The 21,734-nt window shown below is 44.3% G+C and overlaps 1 protein-coding gene across 1 annotated transcript in view; it reads left to right on the forward strand.

Moving 5' to 3' along the window:
- The window catches only part of MSN (moesin), a 61,783-nt gene extending 46,649 nt beyond the window's left edge, over positions 1-15,134 (forward strand). The window contains exons 3-13 of the mRNA XM_014850201.3: positions 267-362; positions 1,543-1,817; positions 3,189-3,272; positions 3,952-4,098; positions 5,139-5,235; positions 6,964-7,127; positions 9,519-9,649; positions 9,907-10,067; positions 11,444-11,536; positions 11,879-12,103; positions 12,918-15,134. Coding sequence (XP_014705687.1) covers positions 267-362; positions 1,543-1,817; positions 3,189-3,272; positions 3,952-4,098; positions 5,139-5,235; positions 6,964-7,127; positions 9,519-9,649; positions 9,907-10,067; positions 11,444-11,536; positions 11,879-12,103; positions 12,918-13,082 — 1,638 coding nt within the window. The 3' untranslated portion in view covers positions 13,083-15,134. The remainder of the gene's footprint in view (positions 1-266; positions 363-1,542; positions 1,818-3,188; positions 3,273-3,951; positions 4,099-5,138; positions 5,236-6,963; positions 7,128-9,518; positions 9,650-9,906; positions 10,068-11,443; positions 11,537-11,878; positions 12,104-12,917) is intronic.
- The last annotated feature ends 6,600 nt before the right edge of the window (positions 15,135-21,734 follow it).

Here is a 21,734-nt window from a genome sequence, read left to right on the forward strand (position 1 = left end):
TGAAAATAGGAGATAATGGATATAAAGTTATTGGTGTGTGGTAGTGCTCATCAGTAATAGATTTGTTCCCTACTTTATCAGAAGTACTTTGTGCAGAGAGATGTTGACATCACTTCTTGACTGCTGCCCAGGTGTATTTTCTTGCCAGACCCTGGGTACCTTATGTCCTTTAAGGTCAGGGACCACGTTGGCTTCACTTTTGTGTTCTCTGTGCCTGGCACAAGACAGCCATTCAATCAATGATTGGTTTATGTTTTCCCTTCTAGGTGGTGAAAACTATTGGCCTGAGGGAAGTTTGGTTCTTTGGTCTGCAATACCAGGACACTAAGGGTTTCTCCACTTGGCTGAAACTCAATAAGAAGGTAACTGCTTACCCTACTGTTGGGTTTGGAATTCATTCTTCCACCAGATTTTGCTCAGGAGGGTAACGTGCTAGCTGGCAAATCCAGGACACCTAGAGCTATGTTTTTCACTGGGCAGTCTGTTGATCACTAGATGAGAATAAGGACAGAGGACTCAGCCAAGGTGAAGCTCTAGCTCTGTCTCCACTTTGACTTCTAACAGCAAGAATGGCTAGGGTCCAAGGAAGAAGGGACCCTACTGGGAGCTCTGTCTTGAACTTTGACTTATTTTAGACCACAGCCATTAGTGGTTCTTCAAGAGGGGCTTGGTATCTTTTTTTTCTTTCTAAACTCAAGGGCTTTAGGAGATTTGTTAAAATGAGAGTCACAGACTCTTGATCCGGAAAGACTTGAAGGTCTCATGATCTTGTCTTGTCCCTTCCCCTACCTTCAACTGATACCTGAACACCACACAGATGATTCCTTCTTTCTTGATTTTCTATCTCAATTGAACTCCAAATGGGATAGTTTGAGTATAGGTCCATTCAAGCTCTCTATCTCCAAGCAGCTTGTCTGCAGGAACATGGCAGTCCTCCATCTGAGTATACTTAAACTGGATTATTTTGTCCTTGGAGGTCTTCATACTGTCCTGTGGCTTGTTTTCCTGATTGTGTTTAGGTGATTAGTGCCCTACCTTCTGCTAGCAAAGTCTTGTTTTCCCAAAGAGTGGAGACTTTTGCTGGATAAATGTGGGCTGTTAGGAGCCAATTTCAGGCCTTGAAAAACAATCTAGTTTGTGCTCTTGCCTAGCCAATTCCCAGGCCTCAGTCATACATCCTGATTTTTACTTTGCTAATTTATGGAGTTAGGGGAGCCTTAAAAGAGGAGCTTTCTTAAGCCTAGCCTCAGAATTGGGGGCATTTGGATATATTGTCAGGTGATGGTGGCTTGAGGGCTTATGATCATCAGTGGGTATTAGGTCATTTCAGGAAGAAATCCCCAATAGGAAGCAATTATGGACATGGGATTGGGTCCCCAATTAAAGTAACATGTCTTTTTTCTGAATTACCAGGAGAGTTGCCACCCTGCTCTTTGGGGTTACCCAAATTAATGACTTTTTAGTGTCTTCTCCCCACCCTGCAGCCATTCCCCCACCTACAAAGTCTATTTTTTGAGAACCCATAACTCCTGCTGCTCCCAGGTGACTGCCCAGGATGTGCGGAAGGAAAGCCCCCTGCTCTTCAAGTTCCGTGCCAAGTTCTACCCAGAGGATGTATCCGAGGAATTGATCCAGGACATCACACAGCGCCTGTTCTTCCTGCAAGTGAAGGAGGGCATTCTCAATGATGATATTTACTGTCCACCTGAGACTGCTGTGCTGCTGGCCTCCTATGCTGTCCAGTCCAAGTATGGTGACTTCAATAAGGAAGTCCACAAGTCTGGTTACTTGGCTGGGGACAAGTTGCTGCCGCAGAGGTAAGGTGGTGCCCAGGCCATCTATCCTGGCTATAGGGGACTGCACCCCAAGGCTGACCGATATCTGTTACACAGAGTCTGCCGGATCTGTTCCTCTCCACTAGGATCTGTCTGAAGACCATGTTATACTGCTTAGAGAGACATTCGCCTATGGCACCATACTCTATTGTTGTTTCTCTGACTTTCAATATATAAAGCTTTTTTCCCCCCTCTGTTTGCCTGATTATAGAACTTCATTACCCTGGAAACAGATGCTTATAAACCAGAGAACCAGAGATGGATGGATTTCTCCCCTCCCCTGTTCTATTTTGTCAATCTTTTTCACTGATTTAGACCTCTTATATCAGAAGTTCACAGGAGAGAGAGAGAAAGAGAAATACACAAGCCAGGGATATGGGGAACTCAAACAGCCTTTTAATATTGACAACCAGTGTACAGAGCTTTCTGCTTTTGTAAACTTCAAAGTTGAGCTCTCTCAAACACTCATTATTTTTGTCTTAGCATGATGACAACACACAAAATGAATAAAGTGGGCATTATCCTTATTTCCTGGCTAAGGAAATAGAGGTACAGAGGTGTTCGCTCTGACTTGCCCAATCTTACACAGCTCATTTGAGGCAGAGCCAGATCTGGAACCCTAGTCTCTTGATTTTTTTAACCCTAGGTTTTTCCCCATTGTGTCCAGTGACCATTTTCATAGGCTTTTGGATTGGAAGGAAAAGTTCTGCTTCATTCTGGGAGACTCAGTCCCATTGGAACTGTGTTATATGCACAACTCACCTAGAGGTATTAGGGATAGTGATTGTGCCCTGGGACTCTACCTGAGTCACTGCTGTTATGTCTGAGATGACATATTTGAAGCAAGCCTTATGATCTAGTAGATCTGGGAGACTGAACCAGTTAGTTTCTCCCAAAGCCGTTTGGGCTCAGTTCTTGTTCTGTAGCCACAGACTGTAATCTCATCCCTGAGCAATATTCTCACAAACACAAACTGTTGGTCCCACACGGATCTAGGAGAAAGTTTCCATGCCTCTGTGAGGCCCACACCTACTCTTAGCCCCACAAGTCAGCACAGATTTGATACGTTACTGCTCTGCTTGGAGACCATAGCACGTTATTGGATTTTCTGGTTAAAAGTACAAGGAAGGTGTTCCCATTGTCTTTCTTGGTCACCCATTCTTGTATCTCTCCTACTTCTCATGCAGTTCCCTATGTCTAATTAATACCTCCTGCTGTAATTTCAGTCTGACCTCACTGGGCTGACTGCACATTCCTCTTTGCGTCAAGCCCTTAGAGAGCTAAGTGGGCTTCCCTTTACCCTTGCATTTGGACTTTGTGTTTTAAACTACTAACTACCCATTTTCTTTCTAGGGTTCTGGAGCAACACAAACTCAACAAGGACCAGTGGGAGGAGCGGATCCAGGTGTGGCATGAGGAGCACCGAGGCATGCTGAGGTAAGCCCGTCCTACCAAATGTGGGCTCTTGCAGGGAGAATGAGAATTGGTTCTGGGAAGAGAAGAGGCAAAGGACTACGGACACTGGAGCATGTTGGAGAGAGAGGGACAGGAAGGTAGTTTACAGAGGAAATTAGAGATAGAAAGCAAATCAGGATCATTATAAAGCTTTAGTTTTTGCAAATGATGGTGACTGATAGTCCAAACAGTTTTGACCATAAAGAAATAGAGGGGACCTTAGGATCCCTAGGGAGCTTCTGGACCACCCAGGGGCTCCTCCTCAAAAAAGTAAATGGGGAAGAAACTCTAAACATGGCAAACCATTGGGAGGTTGTCTAGTTGAGCAACAAATCTTATCATTTTGCTGTCACCACCCCATCTGGGCTGTGCTAAAAATGTTCCTGTATAAGAGGCTTCTATGATAGCTAACATGTCAAAAGCCAGCAAGGGTCAGCCCATCCCTATTCCCCTTGGGAACCTCAAACCTTAGGCTCCTGCCAGCAAATTTTTCTTGGCAAAAGTTGTGTTGTGCTCTGTTTGCCACCATCGGCTCACCTTCCATCCCCTTTCCCACCCCTCATGGCAAGATCCTTGTCAGAAGTGCAGAGCAGATAGGCTTTTTATCTCCCTGAGTCTGATTCACAGGCTCTCCTCTATAACCCTCCACTCTGTTCTTTAGGGAGGATGCTGTCCTGGAGTATCTGAAGATTGCCCAGGATCTGGAGATGTATGGTGTGAACTACTTCAGCATCAAGAACAAGAAAGGCTCAGAACTGTGGCTGGGGGTGGATGCCCTGGGTCTCAACATTTATGAGCAGAATGACAGGTATAGCTCAGAATTCTCTTAGTTTACTTGGGCCACTCTGACGCCTAGCTCTCACCGTGTAGTAGGAATGTACCTCCTAGGTCCCACCTGGGTAGTTTTTTTTCCTGCCTAGTTTAGACCAGTCCAGATGATTGCACAACCTCCCTCAGGCCTCTAAATCTTGCATTGACTACACTTGCACTGCCCACTATAGTTGCCACTGGCCACATGTGGCTATTGACCACTTGAGATATGGCTACTCTGAGTTTAGGTGTGCTATGAGTGTAAACTACACACCAGACTTTAAAGATTTAATGTGAAAAATAGAATATAAGAGGTCTCATTAGTATTTTTAAAAATATCGATTTACATGTTCAAATGATAGTATTTTGGATATCCTGGGTTAAATGAGCTGTTATTATAGTTAATTCCACCTATTCCTTTTTACTTATTTTCATGTGGCTACTAGAAAATTTAAAATTGCATGTGTGGCTCTCATTATATTTCTATTGGACAGCACTGGCCTAGAACCTACCTTGTCAAGAGTTGTAATTAATCCCACTTCCATGTGATGATTAAGTGCTGTTTGACCTATAATCCCTCTTGCTGCAGCCTTATCTCACTTGCTTATTTATTTTCCTTGGTCTGCTCTTGGTGAGGATGGAGATAAGTAGATTATTGTTCCATGTAATTTCTGAATCTTGGAGCACATTATTTACCTTCTCCCCAACTTTTACAACCTTAGATGGAAGAGTCCCAGTTAAATAGGGCTGGAAATTCTTGTGAGAGATTGTTTCAAGGTTCATGCCTCAGAAAAAAATACAGTAAAACAAACCTCAGAGATTGGGACAAAGGATAATAATTTGGTTGTGGTATGAAGAGGTTCTTTGTGCACCCTCAATGCTGGCAACTGACCTGATGGCATGTGATGACACTGGCTGAGATGGCAATGAATCTACCTCCTTAAGGGAGAAGTTGATGGGGAGTAGGGCAAGGCTTCAACCCTCTTTGTCCTTCTTGTCTTGCCTTTGTCCTGATGTTCGTGGTCTCAATTTCTACAGACTGACTCCCAAGATAGGCTTCCCCTGGAGTGAAATCAGGAACATCTCTTTCAATGACAAGAAATTTGTCATCAAGCCCATTGACAAAAAAGCCCCGGTAAGTGACTCCTCCCACTGGCCAAGATGGGTACTTGCCAAGACTGGGATAATGCTAGGAGCAATCATATTGTATTTTTCTCTCCCTTTTCTGTTTTGTTTTGTTTTTGATGTAAGTGGGAATAGGAGACACAAAAGGAGATTGGTGATGGAAGGGGATGTTGATGCCAAAAATGACCAGGGAGACATCCTATACCTGGCGCCACCCTGCTACCTGTGTCTCAGGAGACGCGTGGATGAGGGAGAGCCACATGCAGTCTAAGTGCTGCCTCTTAGCCACTGTCTTCTGATGCCCTGAAGCTCTGGAGTGGAAACAGAGTGCATCTTATCTTTTAAAGCCCCTAGGCCCCAGAAAGTAGAAACTGTTCGTGTACTTGATTTATCTTTAATTGTGGAGAAAGGAAAGAGGCAATAGAAGTCCAGATCCAGACATGATCCCCCAAACTTGCTTTTTGGTATAACTTTGCTGCTGTCTTCTCAAGACTTTTCTCCAAAGCAACCCAAGAACAAAAAAGTGCTTTGGGTCCAGTCATTCCTCTAACATGCTTGCCACACTTCTCACCTACTCAGTTGCCTGTGGCTGATAAGACCAGAAAGCTAGTGATTGGGAGTAAGTTAGAAAGTTGAGATGAGGGTCTCTTCTTCTGGTGTACCTTGTGTCCAACAAGGGCCAATGGCTATGCTCAGCCAGACCCTTCTCATGAGTCCTCAACCATTCTTCTCCAACCCTGAGGTATCTGAACTTCTGCTAGGCACTTTATGTATGTTTTCTCCTTAAACCCTCAACAGCATTGTCAGGTAGGTAGTAGTATACCCATTTTATAACTGATGAAATTGAGGTTCAGAGTGATGGAGTGATTTGCCCAAGATCACACAGCTAAAAATGCTAGAGCTGGGATTTATATCTAGGTCATTTGACTTCTAGAGCTTGTGTTTCTTCCTCTGAACCCCAAGCTATATGAGATGGTAGCAGTTTGGGTTCAGTGACAGAGGAGCTGGTGGTTAGTCTATCAGCTGATGGCCTTCGTCCAGTGGTATTTGTAGTAACAAACTCAAATTCCCTGGATTTGTGTGTGTGTGTGTGTGTGTGTGTGTGTGTTTAACTGCTGCTCTGCTCAACTTTCATCAGAAAAAGGTGAGTAACAAAGCCAGCGAGATCAAGGGCTTATTTAAAAAACAACAACCACCAGGACAATAGATGTTCAGAAGATTTATGTATTCACTTATGTATTTACAACTTGCCTTACTCCAAAAAGGATTTAAAGGGCTAGGTCTAATATATGCTTTCAGGAGATTGCAGAAACAGTCCAGCCACCCATACTGCACTCACCAGGCTATATTATACAGGGATTGTTGGGCCTCTAAGAGAGACCCCTGAGACCTAGCAGATCCCTAATTAACAGATAAAGTCAGTTCCTGTCTTTCAACTGGGTTGAGGATATTTTAGGATGCTTTTCATAAGCAAAGGTTGAAAGAAATTGTAGTTTGATGGAAAGAGCGCTGGTTTCAGAGTCAAGCAGCCTGGGTTCTAGTCCTGGGTTTGTCACTAATCTGCTGTCTGACCCTGAGCAAGTCAGTTCACCACTCTGATAATTAGTCTTTCTATCTGTAACGTGAGAAAATTGGGCTAAATAATCTTTCCAGTGCTTTTGGATTTAGCTTGTCAGAAGGCAGATGCTCACCTTCATCTGTCCCTCCAAACTCTTTCTGATTGCTGGTTTCCCAACAGGATTTTGTCTTCTATGCTCCCCGGCTGAGGATTAACAAACGGATTTTGGCCCTGTGCATGGGGAACCACGAGCTATACATGCGCCGCCGCAAGCCTGATACCATCGAGGTGCAGCAGATGAAGGCACAGGCCCGGGAGGAGAAGCACCAGAAGCAGATGGAGCGGTAGGTGCTGTGAAGCTGGAGTAGGACCAGGGCCATGGCAAGGAAGCTTCTCAAAGGTTCCAAGCCTGCTAAAGGCAGGACATGAAGCCATCCCAGGACTAAGGGGAGAGAGAGAGAGAGCTGTACAGGGATGACAGTAAGTCTCAGGCATCCCCATCCCCAGGAAATAGGCATCAGAAGCCTAGGATTTCAGAGGCTTATAGGAGGGAGGGGCATTTCATAATTCTCCATTTTCTGTGATTCTCATGCCATTACTTGTAGGCGGACTCTGAGATGCTCCAGGCAATGTGACCAGTATAGTGGCAGTAGAAGGCTCCATGCACATTTAAACCTTGGCTCTGTAGGGTTTTTTGAGTAGAATTGGGCAAAGCTACCAGAATTTTCCCTACGAAGCTTCTATGCACTGTAGCCCCTTGCTACTCAAAGTGCAGCAAGGCTCAGCAGCATCAGCATCAACTTGAGAACTTGTTAGAAAGGCAGGATGTGAGACCCTACCTCAGACCTACTGATTCATAATGTACATCTTAAGATCCCAGGTGATTTCTCCAAAGAAGATACGCAAATGGACAGCAGGCACATGGAAACATCCTTAGTCATTAGGGAAATGGAAATCAAAACCACAGTGAGATACCACTTCATACTTACTAATATGGGTATAATAAATAAAAACAGAAATAACGGATCTTTGCAAGGATGTGGAGAAATTGGAACTCATGTACATTGCTGGTGGGAATGTAAAACAGTTCAGCTGCTGTGGAAAACAGTTTGGTGGTTCCTCAAAAAGTTAAAGGCAGAATTACCATATGATCCCACAATTCCACTCCTAGGTATATACACAAAAGAATTGGAAACAGGTGTTCAAACAAGTACGGGTACACACATGTTCATAGCAGTGCTATTTATAATAGCCAAAAGGTGGAAACAGCCCAAACGTCCATCAGTGGGTGAATGGATAAACAAATTGTGTAGCCATACAGTGGGATATTATTCAGCCATAAAAAGGAATAAAGTACTGATACATACTACAATGTGTATGAACCTCTAAAACGTCATGCTGAGTGAAATAAACCAGACACGAAAGATCACATATTGTATGATACCATTTATATGAAATATCCAGAATAGATAAATCTATAGAGACAGAATGCAGATTGGTGGTCGTCAGGGCCTTGGGGGAGGGGAGATAGGGAAAAACTGCTTAACGTGTATGGGGTTTTACTTTGGAGTGATGGAAATATTTTGGAACTAGATAGATATGGTGGTTGCACAACATTGTGAATGTACTAAATGCCATTGAATTGTTTGCTTTAAAATGGTTAATTTTATATTATGTGAATTTCACCTCAATGAGTTATTTAATAAATAAGATCTCAAGTGATTTCTATATATGTTAAGGTTTGAGAGCGTTGTAGTTTGTCACAAAGAATTTGGAGGAGGCTTCTGGTAGTAGACTGGAAAATGATTCCATGTATGAGAGTTTAGACACCAAGGTTCATATTTATTCAGAAAATGTTTTCTGAGATTGGGGGCAGTTTGCAGAACTAAATCTGGCAGAAACCTACCCTCAAGGACCTCACAATCTAGTAGGAGAAAAAGGAAAAACAGCATATACATATAAAACTGTTCAAGGTACAAAAGCTGTGTCATTCATTCACTCAAGAGTTTATTGAGCAGTGAAAAAAGTAGACAAAATCCCTGCTCGCATGAAGCTGTCATTCTAGTGGGAAGAGACAGACAGAACAAATAAGCAAATTATACAGTATGTGAGGTGGTAAGAAGTTTTATGGAGAAAGACAGGCCAAGTATCCTGAGGCCTTAGAAAGAGAAAAGACATCTAGCCAATGGAGAAAAGAAGACCTCCTGGAAGAGGTGTTGGGGCAAGAAAAAGCAAGTACTTATTTTAGGTTTGCAACAAATTCTGGGAAGAAGGATTCTAGAGCTGGGCTTCAGAGGGCAGGCAGAGTTAGGCCTAAGGACTGATGCTTTAGCCATAGAGATCAGCAGACTTGAAGCTCAGTATCCCAGCATAGAGCCAAAATTTGTCTCCCTATAAGTCCATGAGATAGGGCAGGACTTACTAGGCCCAGGGGAGCAAAGAAATGACATAGCTAAGGTCACTTACTGGTTACTCACTGGTTAGTGGCAGAACTGGGAATCCAGGTTGGATGTCCTCACTCTGGGACAAGCTGACCGGGCCCTGAGCATACTGGCCCATGTGGGGCTATAATATGAGGACAAAGATGTGGAGATAAGGCAAAGTAGTCCCAACTCAGAAGCCCTGAGTGTGTTGGATGAGTTGGGGCTGAGGGTCCAGGGCCAGGAAGCATTGGAGATCCCAGTGCTTCCATGTGGCCTTGCTATCATCTTCGATCACTTCTTCTCCTTTCTTAGTGCTCTACTGGAAAATGAGAAGAAGAAGCGTGAGATGGCAGAAAAGGAGAAGGAGAAGATTGAACGGGAGAAGGAAGAACTGATGGAGAGGCTGAAGCAGATTGAGGAGCAGACTAAGAAGGCTCAGCAAGGTGAGGCTTGCAGTCACCTTGGAGACTGGGTTATCCCAGAGCCTGACTCTATGAGCTGGAGACCCTTCTACCTCAGCTGCAGACTCAGGCCATATAATCCAGACGTGGCTATAGAATAGATGAAGTAAGCCGAGAGGAAGAGTGCTCAGAGCTTTCTGCCAGTTGTGCCCTGGGGTGAAGCACTTCCAGGAAGGAAGCTAGGTGTCCTTTCTTCATCTCTGCACTCTTCACTACATTTCCGCTCCTTCTCTTCTCAGAACTGGAAGAACAGACCCGCAGGGCTCTGGAACTTGAACAGGAGCGGAAGCGTGCCCAGAGCGAGGCTGAAAAACTGGCCAAAGAGCGTCAAGAAGCTGAAGAGGCCAAGGAGGCCCTGTTGCAGGCCTCCCAGGACCAGAAGAAGACCCAGGAACAGCTGGTAAAGCTACAAAATGGGCCAGGATTGTGGGACCTAAGTTTTCTCCCCTCTCTGCCTACCTATTCACAGCTACCTCTGCCAGCAGGGCTGGCTCTTTCCAGCAGGGTACCACCCTACAGGCCTCTAGCAGATAGCTCATTCAGAAGCAAACTGAGAAGTTACTGGTGTGGCCCAGAGGCCTTTATAAACAGTCTTCCCTAACCTTTACTTTTATTCTGCTTTCTTAGTCCTTGGGGATCTGAGCTGATGACCTGACAAAGGAAAGGGAGGGAGGAAAGAAAGAGCTTCACGCTTGGTTGACTACCTACTGTGCATTACAAGCTATGCTAGCAACTTCTCCCTTTTGCTTACTTTATTTCTTCTTCCCAATAACCCTATGGGATTAACCCATATGGGATAATATGCCCAGATAAAGAAATCAGGGGTTAGAGAAGTTTAAGAGACTTGCCAGAGATTACACACTTAGGGCTAAGTAAGGATGAGAACCCATTTCTGTCTCTTTTTTGAAGGGTTTGCTCCCTAAAATCATGTAAAACTATGTGCCTATACATTTTTCAGGGGAGGAAGGTGAGCATTGTACTGTCATCACAATTTCCAAGGGTTCTGTGACTCAGAATTGAAGAACCTGTGGCCCAAATTCCTTGACATATGCTCTGTCTCTGTACTGTTTGGAGTGGGAGTGCAGCAAACTAAGACCTAGTTCTCAGGGGAAGGTTCCTCTGGGAGATTTGCCCAAGTGAGGGTGTGCATAAGCATTTTTCCCTTGTTTAGATCACATTGTGATACTTGAGCATCTTTCCTATGTTCGTCCTGGGAAGTCTTAGTGGCCCTGAGCATTCTAGGATAACAGAGAAGGGTCTACGAATTCAGGCATTGACATAGTGATTTCAAAAGCCTTACTGAGGCCCTAACTGTGCAGTGGGCAATACTGAGAGAGGGAGAGGGAGAGGGGAAAGGGAGAGAAATGAGAGAGAGAAATGAGGATGAGGGAGAAAGGGAGAAGTGAGGGAGAGAAAAGAGGGAAAGGAAGACGGGGAGAAATGAGGGAGAGGAAGAGAAATGAGGGAAAGGAAGAGGGAGAGAAGTGAGGGGGAGACAGAGATGACATGTTCTTTGTCTTCAGTAGGTCTATAGTCTAGCTGGGGAGCTCTGATTTACAAGGAAATGATTTGGATTTAATCGAGTGCGATAGTAGATCTGAGAATAGGAGTGGTCCTCCAGGCTTCCTGGAGGAGGTGTGGTAAAAAAAGCCTCCAGGACAGCAAGCAAGGGAGCAGCAGGTTCCCTGTTGGTTTTCCAAGGGAACTGGGGTTGAAGACACCTGGGCCCTGAGGATCAGAAGGCCCAGCTCTCACAAGCTTCCAATTTATCCATAGGCCTTGGAAATGGCGGAGCTGACAGCTCGGATCTCCCAGCTGGAGGTGGCCCGACAGAAGAAAGAGAGTGAGGCTGTGGAATGGCAGCAGAAGGTAAGACACAGTGCTCAGAGCAAAGCATTGTGGGAATATATATATTTCAGTTCTTTGGATTCCTTAGGTTTGGGTTCCTTCCACCTTCCATCCTTCCTTGACAGTGGGCATCATGGAAGAAGGAGGTCAGGCTTTCTCAAATACTTCCCAGAATTCTCCACTGCCCCAGGAAACTTGGTACAATTGCTACTATTGTACAGCTGATGAAACTAAGGATCAGGCAGATGAAGTGACATGGCCTGCCTGGTGCTTGCCTCCTGCTGGGCTGTTCTAGGCACACATAGGATGCCACAAGTTAGCCTGGTCTGACTGCCAGTCCTTTTCTCCCTCTGTTACTGACAGGCTCAGATGGTACAAGAAGACCTGGAGAAGACCCGGGCTGAGCTGAAGACTGCCATGAGTACGCCTCATGTGGCAGAGCCTGCTGAGAATGACCAGGATGAGCAGGATGAGAATGGGGCAGAGGCCAGCGCTGACCTGCGGGCTGACGCTATGGCCAAAGACCGCAGTGAGGAGGAACGTACCACTGAGGCGGAGAAGAATGAGCGTGTCCAGAAGCACCTGAAGGTATCCAGGCAGGGCCAAAGAGTCAAGGAGACCATGTGCATTGACTTAGTAGCCCATGGCCTTCCCTAGATCACCATGAGGAGATAGGTAGAGGAGCCTATCTCCGTGCTGTATGGGATCCTGAGCCTTTTTCAAGTGGGAGCTTTAAGGGTAGGCACCCCTCTCTTATCAGTTAGATCCTAGGCCACCTCTTCCCCATTTTTTTTGCCCCATCATCCATCCATATTCCATTTACCTCTTATATTCAGAAAATACTTAGCTGACACAATTCCTACCTGAATTGTTGATACATTGTTCTACTCTCAGGGAATACCTGTCATTAATTGGTTCCCTAAGTTTGTGTTGTTTGTTTTATTCTTGCCCCACTGCAGTCCTAACAGGGCTGGTAGAAATGGCTCTCAAAAAATGTGTGTGTGTGGGCCAGCCTAGTGGCATAATAGTTAAGTTGCACACTCTGCTTCAGCAGCCCAGGGTTCACAAGTTCGGATCTCAGGCACAGACCTAGCACCACTCATTGAGCCATGCTATGGTGGCATCCCACATGAAAAAGAGGAAGATTGGCAACAGATATTAGCTAAGGGCCAATCTTCCTCACCAAAAAAAGAAAAAAAGCGTGTGTGTGTGTGTGTAAAGGAGGGGTAAGTGGGGGTGGAGAGAGAGAGGGAGAGGGAGAAAGAAAGAGAGAGAGAGAGAGAAAGGAAAGAAGAAAGAAGAGAAAGAAAGAGAAAACAAGTGAGAAAGAAAGATCTAGTTAAATAAGGGGAGGTAAAATGAGAGGAAGTCATTAACCCCTCATCCCCTTGCATCCTCACAGGCCCTCACTTCAGAGCTGGCCAACGCCCGCGATGAGTCCAAGAAGACTGCCAATGACATGATCCATGCTGAGAACATGAGACTGGGCCGAGACAAATACAAGACCCTGCGCCAGATTCGGCAGGGCAACACCAAGCAGCGCATCGATGAGTTTGAGTCCATGTAATGGGCACCCAGCCTCTAGGGACCCCTCCTCCCTTCTTCCTTGCTCCCACACTCTTACACTCTCACCTAACTCACCCTGTGCTGGAGCCACTAACTAGAGCAGCCCTGGAGTCATGCCAAGCATTGAGTGTAGCCATGGGACCAAACCTAGCCCCTCAGCCCTCACTGAGCAAAGAAATGGCCCACTTGGTGCCAATGGGACCCTCTTTTCCCTCTTTGTCCCATTCAACCTAGCATTCTAGAAGAGACCACTTCCCCAGCTCAGAGGCACTTTCCACTTGATTGGGGAATCATCCCCACATTTATTATTGTTCTGCCAGGGTCAAGTGTGGAGTAAGTTGAAAACTAGCCCTAACCCCTTCCCCACTACTGCCTTCCTCTTCAGGGTCCTGTGATTTGCAGAACTGGAACATCACAGGATTTAGGGAAGGAGGCAGGGCCCTGGCTATATGCTCTAGGATGTCGACTGACCTAGGATTAGGCCTCCCAATGCCCATTCTTTATAGTGTTATCTAGACTTTGTAATGATTGGAGGCTAAAAAGTTATTGAGTTATTCTTCTCTCTACCTCCTAGATTGGGCCTGTTACAAACTGAGTCCTAAATAAGCCTTGTCCCTGAGTTCAGGGACTCAGTTTCTCCCTAAGGTGAGATGGGGGAGATAATGTCTTCAAGAGGCTTCACCAACATCTTAGAAGGACATTGGCCCTTCTGTTCAGGCAAGGCTAGGTAGAAGATCCTGCCCCAATGCTTTATGGGAGGCTAGGCTTGTTCCAAGTGAGCTCAATGGCAGAGGTATCCCTTACTTATTATTCTGGGTTCCTCCTCCCTTCTTGGGATCTGCCCCTCCCCACTCCAATCCTCAAATGCCCTCCAGCTGGAACAGTAGGGATGGTTACCCAAAAACCCAGCCAGGCCCATCCAGGATTCTTGCCAAAGGGAGGAAATATTCACACCTGGCTTCAGTATTTTCCCTGCCAGAGGTTCCAGGCCACTTCTCCCATCAGAGCCACTTGGGCCACAACTCTTGCTTCGGGGCCATCCAGGCCTTAGTATGTTGAGCCTTGGAGCTTGATGTCAGTTGGTTCAATGGTGAGTGGGTAGAAGAAGCTGAGTATGGTGAGAGAAGCCCGTGGCCCAGATCCCACAGTTTACTTGACCCCCTCAGGTGCCTAATAGCCCCTTCCCATCTCCCCGCTCCAAGGTGGTGACTGGGCCCTGCCTGTTTGACAAATCTCTAGCCCAGGTCTTGCCACCAACTGTCCTGTCCCTTGGAGTTGTAAACCAGAGAGCTGTTGGCGACTCTGGCCTGGTCCCTTCCATACCCCCACTCCTTGCTCTCAACCCAGGAGCGGCCTCCTCGTTCTGTCTCATGTGTGGGCTCTTTTTCCTTCTACCAGTATTATATATTCTAGTGGCATCTAACTCAATATTGATTTCTGTGTTTCTTGCTAATGCACCCTTAGAAGATATTAGTCTTGGAGCAGGATCATTTTGGCCTCATTCCCGTACTACCCCCACACCTGGGAGGCATATACTATGCTATAAAAGCATATGTTGCCAGAAACATTAACGTAAGAAGCTTTCAGTATTGGTGATGTCACCTGTCACTATAGGTCATACAATCCATTCTTAAATTACTTGGTATTTGGTTTTATTTTTACTTTTCTCTTTTTCCTTCTCCCCAGAGTTCAGTCCTCAAGGGGCCATATTGTCCCTCTATGCAATATCCCTAGCCCAGAGACTATGGCTTCGATCCCTCTCTCCTTCCCCCACCCCCTGCATGACCTTGGGGAGTCTTACGTGCATTGCTGTGAATTATATTGACACTCTCTTGGTGATGTGCCCTATACTGGCTAAATTCAAACCTGGAATTTAGGGTAATGTAGCTGCCTTAAGGGCTACCCCCAGGGAGGCGGGGGGGGGAAAGTTAGATTTTGTATTCAGGTTATTTTGTGTGTATTTTTTGGGTTTTTAAAAATTGTTTTGGAGGGGTTTATGCTCAACTCATGTTCTATTTCAGTGCCAATAAAATTTAGGAAGACTTTACTGTGACTTGATCTTTTTTTGTGGCATGAGTGGGTGGCTGTAAGATAACTTCACTGTAATTTCCACTCTATAGGCCACCTTCCCATCTCTGGTCTCATTTCATTCTCACTTCAGTCCCATGGGGAGTGGATATGACTGTCTTCATTTTATACAGGAAGAAATGGGCTTGAAAAAGTAGAATAACTGTCCATTGGCACAGGACTGTCTAACTTAATAGCCTATGTCCTTTACACAGCTCCAGACCAATCTTTCCAGTGTAGGTGGGCCCTGCATTGACCGTGTGATGCTCCTGGGCTCACTTGGCCGTCGGGCTTTGGGGCTGCTTGTGAAGGGTGGTTTGTGTCTCTAGACTCCTCCTGAAGTGGTCAGGCCCTGTCCCGCCTCTTTGTCAGGAAGCCTTCAGGATTGCTGCCTACTTCCTATTACCCTTACTTACTGCAGTGCCAACGAAGGTCAAAGAAATTACCTTGATCCCTGTTGCAAAAGGTGGTGGGGAGTGGAGTATGGAGTGAGGATGGAGAGTATGTACAAAAGCTTTTGGGTGACACTTTATGGTTTATAAAGCATGTCAATATTGTAGCCTAGATATGGTTATCCGTTTTTTACAGATAAGGAAACTAAGACCCAAATAAGCCTTCCAGGTTGTCTTGGATCTGGCCTTTTCTTTCGCTTACCAGCTCCCTTCTTGGTCAGCCAATACTTGCAAGGAAAAGTAAGTTATGTATGCTGTGAGCTTTAAATCCTTACAACAACTCTTTGAGGCAGTGATTCCTAAACTTGTCTGCACATTAGAATCTTAAAGATTCCAAAGCCCAGACCATATCCTCAGATCAAATTATAATCTCTAGTAGTGGGACACAGGCATCAGTATATTTAATGATTCCAATGTACAGACAAATTTGGGAACCACTACCCTGAGGATATACTGTTTTATCCCATTTTACAGATGGAGAAACTGAGGCTCAACAAGATGAATTAATTTGTCCAAGGTCACAAAGATTAGAAGTAGTAGAGCCAGGATATGAACACAGGGAATCTAGTTCATGAGCCTGTGCTCTTAACTATTATACTATACCTTCTCCCTACCATTCCCACCGGGGGCCTGTGGGAGAACAGACACGTACTGAGAAGAGGAGATACTTGCCCAGCCTCAATTCTAAGGTAGCAAATAGAGTTCTAGGGACCTAGAGAACATCAGTATCAGAGGGAGCCTTAGGAATTTCTGCTAATGATAGTCCCAATTGTTGTTGCCTTGAAGAATGAAGGAGATCTAGGTGTCCTCCAACCTCAACCAGAAGATGTCTGCTTTCATATGCTTTGTATATTGTGTTGCATACATATAAATAATTCTCTAAAAAAGAGGAAGACAGGTGGATTTCTTCTTCCAAGAACATGGATGTGGTAGGCACGATAATGGCCCCCCCAAAAATGTCCATGGAACCTGTGAATGTATTACCTTATGTGGCAAAAGGGACTTGAGGGTGTGATTAAGTTAAGGATTTTAAGATAGGGAGATGATACTGGATTATCTAGGTAGGCCCAATGTAATCACAAGAGTCCTTAAGAAATGGAAGAGGCTCAAAGTGAGAGAGAGTTGAAGATGCTATGTGTCTCGCTTTTGAAGATGGAGGAGGGGGCCACAAGCCAAAGAATGCAGGTGGCCACTACAAACTAGGAAAGGAAAGGAAAAGAAACAGATGCTCCCCCGGAACCTCCAAAAGGAATGCAGCCCTGCCAACACTTTGGTTTAAGTCCACTGAAACCCATTTTGGACTTCTATCTGGCTTCTAGAACTGTAAGGTAATAAATTTGTGCTCTTTTAAGGCACTATAGTATTGTTACCCATTTCTCAAAATTCTCCGTTCTTGAAATGACAATGTTATAGAAATGGAGAACAGAACAGGTTGCCATAAGTTAAGGAAAGGGAGAGGGGCCTGTGAGAAGTAGCTTTGTCTATAAGAGAGCAACATGAAGGATCCTTGCGACATGATACTCTATCTTGACTGTGTCAATGTCACTATCTTGGTTGTGATATTGTAATATTGTTTGCAGGATGTTACGAGGGGGGGAAAGTGAGTAAATGGTACATGAGATCTCTCTGTGTTATTTCCTATAATTGTATGTGGATCTACAATGATCTCAAAATAAAAAGATTTGGGGCCGGCCTGGTGGCATAGTGATTAAGTTCGCACACTCCACTTCAGCGGCCTGGGGTTCACAGGTTTGGATCCCGGGTGCAGACCTAGCGCTGCTCATGAAGCCATGCTGTGAAGGCATCCTACATAAAATAGAGCAAGATTGCACAGATGTTAGCTCAGTGACAGCCTTCCTCAAGCAAAAAGAAGAGGATTGGCAACAGGTATTAATTAGCTCAGGGCCAATCTTCCTCACACACACACACACACAAAGATTTAATTTAAAAAAAAGGGGAAGGTGGTGTTCCTGAGTATTTATGCAAGAGCAATGAGTGCTTCTGTCCACCAAAAGACATAGCAGTACTATTTGCAATAACTCCAACCTGGAAGCAACCCAAATATCCATCAACTAGAGAATGGATGAAACTATAGTATATTTATATAATGGCATATTGCTCAGCAATAGAAATAAACTACTGATGCATGGAACAATATGGATGAATCTCACAGGCATTATGTTGTACAAAAGAGGGCAGAGACAAAAGAGAAAATATCATATAATCCATTTGTATGAAGTTCTAGAGCAGGAATGGTCTGGAGCTGGGGTAGGAAGAATTGACTGGAAAGGAGCACAAGGAAACCTGGGGTTATGGAAATATGCTTGGTTTGGGTGGTAGTTACAGGGTATAAACATGTAAAAATTCATCAAGTTGTATATAGACTACAACTTGAAAAAAGGAGGGGCTCCCTCACTGCAACATTTTGAAAACACCTACAACAATGGTTCTCAAATTTTAGTGTGTATGAGAGTCACTTTGTGGGTTTCTTAAAACAGATTACTGGGCTTCATCTCCAGAGTCTCTGGTTCAGTAGGTCTGAAGTGGAGCCTGAAAATTTGCATTTCTAACAAGTTTCCAGGGGATGCTGATGCTGCTATTCCAGGGACCACATTTGGAGAGTCACTGCTCTAGAAGCTACAATAGACCAACACTTTCCTGGTACAGATGGAGTCCCAGAGAGAGAAGGGACTTATCTAAGGTCACACAAGCAGTCGGGCAGATATGGGCCTAGAACTTGCTTCCTGACTCTTCCATGGGCCTTCAAGGCCTGGGTCAGGCCTTCTCTGCCATTCAGTAGCGTTCCATTGTGTGCTTTCCTATATCCCTTAATTACAATGTCTGAGCAGGAAGGGACCAGAGAGATTCCTGGATCCAATCCTTTGTCCCCACTTTACAGAGTGAGAAACTGAGGCCCAAGAATCAAGGGCACTTGTCTACAGTCACAGTGGCAGGACTTGGCCTTGAACTATCTCCTGCCTCTGCCCCAGACCTATACACAGTCTACTATGGGTCACCCTTACTGTCTTAGCTGTTTTGCTTCCCATCTTCTTCCTAAAGAAAGTTCCCTGTCCTACTATTTACATGTCTGTGCACAGGTGATGTTTCCTGAAGTCTTTAGTCAGGATCTTAAGGAAACAGGCCACACTACTTCTAGATCTCTTTCTAGAGCTAAAATGCAGGGCTCCAACCCTGTTGCTTTCTCAGAACATCTATTCCCTTCCTTAGCCTAGAGAATATTTATGATTCTTCACAATTTGACTTGCCTTATCTTCCTCTATTCATCATGATCTATCTCCCCCCAGCAGTTTACATTCCAGGCATAGTAGACCCTTGCCAGCCCCTCAACATCTCAAGCTTGCTCATGCCTACATGCTTTTGTAATAATAATTATAATTAACATTTACGAAGCACTTACTCTATGCCAGACACTGTTCAATGTGCTTTAGAGTTATTACCTCATGTTATCTTCACAACATCTCTGGGGTAAGGGCAGTTATTACAGATGAGGAAGCTAAGGCCCAGAGAGGGTAAGTAACTTGCCCAAGGTTACACAGTTTGGAGTGACAGGCAAGATTTTAATGTTTCTTAGAGCCTCAAATTCAGAAAGTCTAATAAGCAAATGTATTCTCTCTATTCTCATCCCACTCTGCTCATCCTTTTATGTCCACCCCCCACTTGGTGGCACCACTACTTACTAATTTTCCCAAAATAAGAACCTGGATATTTTTCCTTGACAATTCCCTCTCCCCTCACCCTGTCCCTGTTCCCAATCCTCCTGTCTTCCATTCTATTTCCTAAATAGCTTTTTAGTGCCACATCTACTTTATTCCTCCTCTGCTGCTGAGACCATTGTCATGGCCTCTTCACTAGATCTCTGGTCTTTCTACCCTCTGCTGCTAGTCGCCTGCCAGAAATCCCTACCCATTTCCTACCCTCTTTGCTCAGCTTCTCCTACCAGGTTGGTCCTGGTCCTTCTTTCTGTTCCATTAATATCCGAAGTTCATTCTAGTATCAGGGCCTTTAACTGTCCCACTGTCTGGAATGCTCTTTCCAGAGAATTTCCCATGGCTCTTCATCATTCAGATCCCAGCTCATAGAGGCCTTCCCTTACCACCCTGTCTAAAGTCGTCTCCACCTCACAAACACACAAATGCACGCCTATAATAACTAACACTTATGGCTTATAATGTGTAAGATACTGTTCTAAACACTTTATATATTTTAAATCATCCTCACTATGCTTCTATGAGGTAAATATTGTTATTACCCCTTATTATAGATGGTGAAGGAAACTAAGCACAGAGAAGTTAAACAACTTTCCTAAAGTTGCATGGCCATTTTTAAAATTCCTTCAGTTTAAGATATTTAACGTGCGAAGGTGCCATATTTTGGAGGAGTATGTTGTGTACCCCATCAATTCCAACATCTAATCTTCGAGAACCAGCTTCAGTCTCCCTTTCCCTCATAAGCCTCCTGCCTGCCCTCTCCTCCTCACTCATGTACCATATTGTCTCCTCCTCCCCTGACTCCAGCTCAAGACTGGTCTTACACTGAGTAGCAGTCATTCATATGAGCATCTGTGTTGTGTCTTCCCAACCTGACTGTACAATCCCTCCAGACAGGGGCTATGTCTTTCTCATCTTGGATTCTTCCATTGCCAGACCAAGCTCAGTACATAGGTTCTACATAAATACTTGCTGTATGAATTAGCAGCTCAATTTCACTAAATACATTACCTGGCTCTTCAGAACATTTATAACCATGCGAAATTACAGACTCATGTGCTGTAAATGTAAATGCTCTGGTAGCATTTACTCTCAAAAAAACATTATTATGCTGACCTTTTGTTTTCTGTCTCCCAGCCAGTTTACTCATTCATAACAGAAAGTCTCCTATTCCCAGGATAACTTAATTTTTCTTTTCTTTTTTTTTTTTTTGTTTTGGTGAGGAAGATTGGCCTGGAGCTAACATCTGTTGCCAATCCTCCTCTATTTTGTATGTGGGAATCTGCCAGAGCCTGGCTTTATGAGCAGTGTGCAGGTCTGCACCCAGGATCCAAACCCACGAACCGCAGGCCTATGCAAAGTAGAGCATGTCAACTTAACCACTATGCCACCAGGCTGGCACCCTTAATTTTTCTTATAGTCCTTGGTTTGGATCTTGTCAAAGGAGTTTAGGAAGTGTCAATTCCACTCACTATTTTTCTATGTCCGTTGATCTCTTTAGGGAAACTTCTGACTTAACCCAGGCCCCTTGCCTTGCTTCTCTCTGTGAGCCCAACTTTCTCCCTTACCTTCTTTGGTCCAGGGCTCTCTTTGGTGGGTTTTGGGTCTATGTAAATAGAAAAACCTGGCAAAAGGCTGGTTGAGCTGCCACTTAACTTGCTGTTCTAAGGCAAGTGAAAAACTCTTCAGAGCAGATCTGCATTCCTGAGGAGAAGGGAGGGTAGGGGACTTGTTAGCAGTGGCAGAATTCGGTCTTTCCCAAATAGAAATAGGCTTGTGACAAATTATCTAAAATTTAGACAGCTCCATAAATTTTTCATTTATTCATATGCATTCAAGTTGCCATCTGTTTTTTTTTCTTTAATACAACTTTGCTGCTATCCACCTCCTTCGGGTCAACAATATATTGTCACATATGTCAAATATATTACATTTCTATATATTATAGGCCCAACAATAAAATTATATGCATATTGTTTTATACAGTTGCCTTTTAAATCAGTTAAGAGGAAAAAGGAGAAGAAATATGCATTTATACTATCTTTTATTATAAAATTAACTTTAATAGTGCTCTTTGTTTCTATGTGTGGATTCACATTACTGTCTGGAATCACTTTCTTTCAGCATGAAGAACTTTCTTTAGTATTTCTTGTAAGATGAGCCTGTCTATCAACAAATTCTCTAAGTTTTTGTTTATATGGGAATATCTTTATATTTTAAAAAACTTTATTTTTAGAGCAGTTTTAGGTTTATGAAAAATTTGACAGGATGGTATAGAGATTTCTCATATACCCCCCTGCGCCTACACATGCATAGCCTCCCTCACTATCAACATCACTCAGCAAAATGGTGCCCTTTTTTTTTTTTTTTTTACCAACAATGAACCTACATTGACACACTGTAGTC

Source organism: Equus asinus, chromosome X, assembly GCF_041296235.1.
Source record: "Equus asinus isolate D_3611 breed Donkey chromosome X, EquAss-T2T_v2, whole genome shotgun sequence".
Lineage (NCBI taxonomy): Eukaryota > Metazoa > Chordata > Mammalia > Perissodactyla > Equidae > Equus > Equus asinus.